Genomic DNA, 8,705 nt, shown 5'->3' with positions numbered 1-8,705 from the left:
TCAGAAGGTAGGTGGGCTCCTCAGTCAACTATTGGTAAACACTTATTTAGCAGAGGTCATGCATTTGCAGGATCTTTGCTGCCTGCTAGATTATAAATGAATAATAAAATGTTGCTAATCTCTTAGTCCCAAGTCAACTGCTTCATCTGTTTTCTACTGCACTCAGAATGAATGAATGAATGAGTGAGTAAACGAATGAATGAAAGTTTGAATGCTTACCTAAACGAAGGCAACTGTTGTCTTTCTGGTGGACACTCAGTTATGACTACAAAAGTTTAAGGCGATACTTAGAAATGGAGGAAAAAGAATCCACATACATTGTTTTAAAGTTTTATTTGCTTACAAAAGAAAATGGAAATAGGTTTGTGAAAACTTATCTGCATGTACAAAGTAATCCCTGTAGATAAGGAGAGGCAACCCCTGGAACACACTGCTGGATAAATCGTTCATTAAAATTATATCTCTTTGCATTAGAGCTGTTGGAAAGTCATTATTTCACATGAGTTAAAACCACTGAAAAACTAAATCTGTTTCTTAAACTACCAAATTCAGAGAGGTTAAATCCAAATGCTGATTTTTGCATACACATGAAACCAGTTACCAAGTGATCTCAGAGTTGGATAGATCAATTAAACAAGAGGTAGTTTCTCCAATAATGTCCCTTTTTTTCTTATCAGCAAGGTTATTCCTATAGCAAGTAGGAGTAAGTGACATATTCTTTGAACCTCCTTGCATTCTTTTCCTGCTGGGGACATATTTCCCTCAAACACAATAATACCTGTTTGTTCATTTTAGGACTTGAGAGAGAAGATTCCAGAGTTCAATTTATTTTTCCCAATTCCTCTTTGAGCTCTCTTCTCTGGAAAAACAAATTATCTGACATACCATTAAAACACCAAAGGGAAATCATTGCTACCATGTCATAGATTAAGGGAACTTTTTAAAAATATATATTTTTTGTTAATAATAACAATAATATTAACATTATCCAAGGAGGAGATTTAGGCCACTGAAATGAGCGCCCCCCCCCCAAAAAGTAGCATACAAACCACATGACAACATTTTCTCAAACAAGATTCCTTAAGAGTTCTTGCAGTTGGTCTTCAAATTTCTCCTGAGGCTATCAGACTCCAGGGCCCCATAGTTCCATGGCTTCCAGCTCATCTTGGACAGGGGTGAACTCTGGCTGATCTGGATGGGAAGCTAAAGAGGAAAAGTGGGGGTGGGGACTTGCTGCACCCAGGAATCATAAATTGATATTCTCCCCTCACCTGGGTCCTTAGAGACACAGAGATATCCTGCTGGGTAAAAAGCAGTGGATATCTTAATCCACCACGCCCCTTGTACCTTCCCCATAAGGTTTCAGACAGTTAGTAAACAGACGAAGGGAAAGATACATTACAGAAATTGTTAGAAAACTAGAATCATAGCCAACCATTTAAATATGATATGTTTTATTTAAAGAAGAAACCCTGAAAACTCAGCAAAATTATAAAAGAAATAGAAATTTTAAAAAACGATGTCATGTTAGAAGTCCATCACCAGGGGAGAGCAGGGAGGGGAGGTGATCAGGGGAGGAAGGGAGAGTAGGGTGGTCAAAGAGAAAGATGCCCATCCATCCTGTGTGGGGAGAGGAAGGAGGAGGAAGCACAGTTAAGTAACTTTATTACGGAGCTGTCACACAGGGGAGTCTGAGATAAATTCTTGGCACACGATCATATACCTCTATCCAGGCTGACATGGAGCAGTCAGTGTCGATTAAAATAGACATATATGATTTGGTTAAGTTCCAATGTTATCACTCCATCATGTTTGGAGCAGAGTGGGCAAGAGGTTTGAAAGTGGGAAGGCAGGGATGCAGAAGAGGCAGGGAAGCAGGGTGTCCATGGTTAGGGGCAGGGGCTTGGTGGTGGTGGTGGTCGACAGGACAGTTCTGTATCCATAGCCAAATGTCTGGGGCCAATGTAACCACAGTGGAGGATTTCCACTTCAGTGCTGGTAATCATGGTAGGGGATCAGATCTTAATAAGGGATAGGAGTATTTGAGAGAACAGGGAGGGAAAAGATGAACAGAGAAAAACACATCAGCAAAACTTTGTTGACCAATTCCTGTGATAACTAAGGTTAAATTTCTACTGAAGCAGAAAATTTTAAATCCATTAACTAGTAAGTTCATGGCCCCACAGCAGTCCCTCAGCCTCTCTCTTGATTCTTCCAAGAGTGACTATGTCAGAAAAGGGGCCATTGCACAGCATGCCAGCATGCACACTGCAGATGTTTTAGGAAGCATATTCTTCTAGTCCAGTAGTTAGTGATAAGGCAAGGACAGCATGACTTTTGTTTCCTCTCACAACTATACTTGGTCACCTAAAATGTGGTGCTTAAATGCACCTAAATGCAAGTGGTGTGCAGGATTTCATCGAAAATAATCTAAGGAGCCCTCTTAATTATGGGAGAAGTTCTAAGTTTGACACTTCCCCAAACTAAGAGTAAAATTTTATGGGACGTCTTGGCCACATCACAGCTGTCACACAAGAATGAAGACTCCAAAAGAATGTTCAACCATGTCCTCCAAATGTGCTAAATATGAAGTCAGAGGCCAAGTCTATGTAGGTCATCACTGGGAAGCAAGGAAGACTTAGATGTGCTGTTATTTTGAATTTGCTCTTAAGGATTTTAAGGGAGTAGGCTCTATAGCAATTTGCACTTTATAGAAAATGTCTCGGGATAATTTAAGGAAGTGAAGCATTCAAGCTCTGCTTCCCATTCATAACCACTTTAACTTTTCTCATAGCACTATCTTCCCATTGTGGTACTAAGCATAGTAAAACACTGATCAAAGCCCACAAGAGGGGCTTTTTGTGACACTTACCTCTCACACCATAGGCAGAACATGACGAGGGGTCACAATATCCGGGCTGGCCAGAAGGACCTTGGGGTCCAGGAACCCCCAGATGACCTGGTGGGCCTCTTGGTCCAGGAGAGCCAGGGGGCCCAGGGCTGCCAGGCCGACTCTCCCCTGAAGGTCCTAAGAAGTAACCACAGATGAAAACCGTTGGTCTTTTGCCACAACAGGGTGCGTTTTGAGACAACCAAGAAGTAAACTAACTCTTAGAAGCAGCAACTTTTAGGACAATTAGGACAACCTCTTTCTACTCAATGAGTTCTTTTTCGTAGACTGGATTCCCTAGGCAAGTGTAATCACTTATCCTCCTGGAAGTCAATGCTCTTAATCAGCTCAGGAAACTGGGAAGCAAAATGTATTTTTTCTATTTCCTCTTGGATGTTAAAGGGAAAGGAACCTTCCATTCTCAACCTTAGTTTCTTTTTGGAGCTTTTGTTTCCCAATGCAGTTCCTTATGAATCCAATCTATGGGCGTGCGCACACACAGACACAAACATGAACACACTCAGAGCTCAACCTCATCATCTAGTTAGAATGGCCATGCAATTCAGTACCAGTTTATGGCCCCAGATAATTAAAGCTCAACCTCATCAACAGTTAGAATAGCCATGTAATTCAGTACCAGTTTATGGCCCTTAAAGTAAATTTGTATGAGTGTGAAATTGTCCTGGAGGGGACCAATGACAAGTTTGAAATTCGACCCAATATACTAATCCAAAATTTCTTTAAGCTAGTTTACATTAATTGAGAATTCAGACTGAGTAAAAATAGGACGATTAAAATTGTTGTGAATTGAAGAAATTTGTCAGCATGGTGTTTTTTTGGTTTTTTTTTTTGGCTTGTATGCTTGTTTTTAGGCCCCGGTGCCAACAGTGTTGAAAAGGCATTCTTCAACTATAATGGAATTTCTCAACTAGAACTGAAATGAAAAGTAGGAACAAGTATCACCTCTATTTGAATAGCGTGGTGGCTCTCATATATTCAGCTCCTCAATCAGCACTCACCAACCACCCATTCTGTGTAATGTGTAATGTTATATCAGTTCCTCACATTGTCTCTAACAACAGAAATATTTACACTCAAAATGAATTGCATTAGGAACCTCTCTCAGAAAAAGTATTTTCCAAAATCCTTACTAGATTGGAAAGAAAAATCCGTAAAGCACTTTACTTAATGTGGCTAAGACTGACATTATAAATATATATTATAATAAGATTGCAAATTATAATAATTCTAATATCAAGCCTGATCATCTGGAGACCATTCTAAAAGCATATAATACACAAAACTCAAAACTCAAAACTTCTACAGAACTCATTCAGTAAGATTACCACGGCAGGAAATACTAGTGCTCACCAAATAGCCTTGTATTTCTCTAGATTTTGTGTCTGCCTTGCAGTTCAGTTGGGGCTAGGTGATTAGTTCCAGACAATAAAATGTGAACAGAAGTGACATCTCATTCTGTTTAGGAAGTTGAGACTGATGTGCCTTCTTTTTTTTTTTTTTCGAGACAGGGTCTCCCTCTGTCACCCAGGCTGGAGGGCAGTGGCACCATCACGGCTCACTGTAGCCTCAACCTCCAGAGCTCATGTGATCCTCTGTTTCAGCCTCTCAAGTAGCTGGGACTACAAGCACATGCCACTACGCCTGGTTACATTTTTTTTTTTTTTTTTTTTTTTTTTTGTAGAAGTGGTGTTTCATCACATTGCCCAGGCTGGTCTCAAACTCTTGGCCTCAAGTGATCCTCTTGCCTCAGCTTCCCAAAACGCTGGGCTTACAGGAGTGAGCCACCACACCCAGCCCGATGTGCCTTCCTTATCTTTCTCTTGGAGGCTACATGATTCACCAAGGAGGTCATGGGTTCTGACATGGAAGAGAGCTACCTTATTCATATGAAACTTTGTGTGATTGTGAAATAAAGCTTTATTGTGTAAATCCACTAAGCATTTGGGATGTATTTGTTACTACAGCATAGTCTGTCCTATCGCAACTCACACAAACAATAAGATCTCAGAATATGCTCTAACTTTTTGGTCTTGTATATCAGGAAGATTATTATTAACAAAGAAGCCTCCCAATAAAACAAGTAAGAAATACAGTCATTTAAGTTACATACTAGGATGTAAGATGACCATTTTCCTCACTTGCAATGCCAAGTGAATATAAAAATGTACATTTGCAATTTCTTGTTAGGAAGGAAGATTTACCTGCTGGTCCAGGGGGACCTCTTGGACCTTGGGTTCCAACGCCTGGATTTCCTTTTTCTCCCTTGATACCAGTTAGACCTGTTTAAAATAATTTTTAAAAATGTTTAAAGTTCTTTTTAAAAGAAAATTTTGATAGTTCCATTTTTCTGGAGTTCAAAAGTGCTTCTCTGATGAAGACAATTAAGTGGGTTCGTTTGGGGTTATGAGTACTATGGGACTTTTAAATTAAATTCTGACATTGGTAGCATACGTAGAATCACATGTTGAAGTCTGGTTCTGTATTTGAGTGTGTGGGCTGTATTTGCTATTCTGCCAGTCTCTCTTTCTCCTTCCTACTGAAGTCACACAGCCTGCCAAGAACTGGCCCTTGTCTTTGCACGCACCAGGCCACTGGACTTATGCAGCTGGCACTCCACAAGTAGCACAATAGAAATCACAAGTGAACACGTCTAACATTTTCCTTTTGGTCCACCCTGTAATGTATCTGCAAAACGCATGAATTATAATTAGGCAGCAACATTCTGAAGAGCGTGAGTTTCCATTAAAACTTGGAAGCTTCAGAAAAGCCTGTGTTTGATTTGGCTGATTCAGCCCCATAAAAATCTAAATCTATTCGTGTTTCTTTTCCATGGAGCAGACCTCTTATAATTTACAGTGCTATTAACAAACTATACATTTTCACAGGCAAACAACAAAGAAACATATACTCTGACACCTCATTATCTAAACAGGTTCTATCACAAGATCACTTGAAAGGTGAGAGCACCTATATTGAGGCCCAAGATAGGGTTGCATTAGACTGGGGTCTGGGTTATCCTGGCTTACATCATAGAAGATCTTTGCTGTCTGTTTTTTGTGTACAACAATGCTTTGAAATAGCGGCATGCAGAACAGCATCTCTGTTTAATTATACCTACTGAGAAATTATGTTGAATTGGCAAAGCCTAGAAGGAAACATCAATAAATGAAAAATGGCCAGTTTGACAGGTAGCAGGCATGGAAAGGCCTTGCAATTTTTTAAAATTACAAATAACTATTTGTTTACTTTAAATATAATGCATATTCACTGTCAGCAAATTAGATGTAACAAGCAAGATGCTAGCACTTGAAAATAATCACTTTTAACATCTTACTTTATAACTTCCAGAAAGAAAAGCGTTGACCTAGTATTTGTTCTGGAAATCACTGGTAAAGAAGACTCCGGTGAGGAACTAACAGGTTTTGTTTTTTTTGTTTTTACACTGCACATATAATGGTTGTTCCTAACCTGCAGCTTTGGTATCTTTTGTGCTCCCAGTAATGATCTCTTGTAGTCAAGACATAGCCTGGCATCTCTTTTAAAAAGCTCTTCTTTACTAGGAGTCATCCAGGTTGGTCCACTCATTGCTAGAATTCCCAAACACCCAGTCCTATTGCATGTCACCTTGATGGTGCTATCTGAGCTTACAAAAGACCAGTACCTCCATGACAGCCCAGGGCACCAACCACCATGCCTGTGACTTTCTGTTTAGTGCCTGGTTCTTCTCTTAGGAGCCCATAAGGAAAACAACGATTTCTCAAAGCAAAAATACCACCTCATCTGAGTTTTAAAAGCACACAGCTAACTCTGACTCATCCATATTTAATGCTCAATTGCTAATCAAGTTGTTCAGACAGAAAACCATGCTGTGGAAGCCTACTGGGTATTAGTTTAGTAGCTAATTGGAGTTTGTAGTTTTTAGCTGAGAGGCGCTACTTCACTTGTCAGTGCTTATGCCCCAGTGTGCATCCGGGAATTTAGCCGAGAATCCCTCTTCTTCTGTTTGAACTGGAGTCACTTTGCCAACAGAGAACAACTAATTTTGAAAGAGCTAGAACATAATAAAATATACTGATGACTAACACCAGGCTGTTCCTGATTAAGAGCATGGTGACTCAGTGGCCTCTCACGACCTCATGGTGCAGGATCATCTTTAACAGGATGGCTCCTAATGCTTAATTCTCCACAAGAAGACATGGATCAGACAGAAGAGGATATCTGGGAAAGTATTCTTGGTACTAATCCCCTAATAATAGTTTACTGACTTGTTTTTTGCTTATTCATAAAGAAAGCACGAGGTGGAGAAGACTGGGAATAGAAAATCTGGTTGTTTTAATTTTCTCATTATACAGAGAAAAATAAATGGAATCAGATATTATCTGTAACATATGTTGAAGTAAAAAGAGAGAACGAGCCTCACAAAAATATTAAAAAGAAATTCCAGCCCTTGAAATGCCTTAGAAAAGAAAAAGGAAAAGGCCTAAAGACATAATTATATATTAACAAGGAATTTTAGATTTTATTCTTTCTTTCTTTTTTTTTTTTTTTTTTTTTGAGACAGAGTCTCACTCACTCTGTTATCCAGGCTGGAGTGTAGTGGCATAATCTCAGCTCACTGCAACCTCCGCCTCCTGGGTTCAGGCAATTATTCTGCCTCAGCCTCCTGAGTGTCTGGGATTACAGGTGTGTGACACTATTCTTGGCTAATTTTTATATTTTTAGTAGAGACAAGGTTTCACCATTTTGGCCAGGCTGGTCTCGAACTCCTGACCTCAAATGATCTGCCCACCTTAACCTTCCAAAGTGCTGGGATTACAGATGCGAGTCACCATGCCTGGCTGATTTTATTATTCTTCAAGTTATTATATTACAAACTACATTTAGGTGACTACATTAATATTTGTCCACATATCCACTTATGGTTCTCATACTGAAGGAATGTTCATGTCCATGACAACGGAACTTGGTTGTAGGCCATTTTTTGGAGTGAAGCAATCTTGTTACAAATTAGTATTTAAGTACCTTAGATGAGGATCGAGATCAAAGGCTAAGCGTAGAGACTTCAGATCTCTAAAAATAGATCTGGATATATTTTTGATAAGCTTGGTAGGACCTAATTAAAAGGAGGGAAATAAAGTGTCCTAAAACATCAGCCTGTGACTATCCATGAGATGCCTGAGGGCAGTGGAGCCTGGGTATAAAGTCATTTTTTACAGACAAAACCCAGTCATGGCCCATCATAGATCTCTTTTGCACAGACCCAAGGTGGGGCCACCTGGTGCTGAGATGGGGTCACCAGTGCTAAGTGCCAGTGTCCTTTCCACAAAAACATTGAGACTCAGGGGGACTCATGGGACTCCCAAATGCTAATTTCCTTCTTTTGAAATGCCCTTTACCTTGTCTGCCTCCATAACTTCTCCTCATTCTTTAAGACCCAACTCAAAATTTCTCTATAACCATAGTAGGCAGAACCATGACAGACTCAAGAGGGCAAGGAATATTTATCTTCTTCCATGGCTATATCCCCAGTGTATAAGTATCATGTCTTCCACATAATATAGAACTCACAAATACTTGTCGAGTAAACAAACAAATGAAAGAATAAATAAGTGAATGAATTCTTTGCTTTCTTAGTAACTGCAATCCTTTGGTACTGTGTATTCCACTGCATTACCTATTCTCATGCCCACATGGCCCCAAAACTATAGGCCTCTTAACTGCTGGAGCTGTGCCTTACTTATCTCTCTAGCATCAGTCCATGGCCACTCTTAGGTGGCCCAATAAATACTGGAAG

General features: G+C 39.7%; 1 protein-coding gene across 1 annotated transcript in view; it reads right to left on the bottom strand.

The window, feature by feature from the left end:
• Positions 1–316: 316 nt before the first annotated feature.
• COL14A1 (collagen type XIV alpha 1 chain) overlaps positions 317–8,705 on the bottom strand; it is a 243,649-nt gene continuing 235,260 nt past the window's right edge. Inside the window, exons 46-48 of the mRNA XM_003256159.3 lie at positions 5,113–5,190; positions 2,873–3,028; positions 317–1,203 (exon numbers count right to left, since the gene is read on the bottom strand). Coding sequence (XP_003256207.1) covers positions 1,124–1,203; positions 2,873–3,028; positions 5,113–5,190 — 314 coding nt within the window. The 3' untranslated portion in view covers positions 317–1,123. The remainder of the gene's footprint in view (positions 1,204–2,872; positions 3,029–5,112; positions 5,191–8,705) is intronic.

This window comes from Nomascus leucogenys, chromosome 16 (assembly GCF_006542625.1).
Source record: "Nomascus leucogenys isolate Asia chromosome 16, Asia_NLE_v1, whole genome shotgun sequence".
Taxonomy (NCBI): domain Eukaryota; kingdom Metazoa; phylum Chordata; class Mammalia; order Primates; family Hylobatidae; genus Nomascus; species Nomascus leucogenys.
Note: the sequence above shows the minus strand (reverse complement) of the source record. Positions and strands in the feature narration are given on the sequence as shown.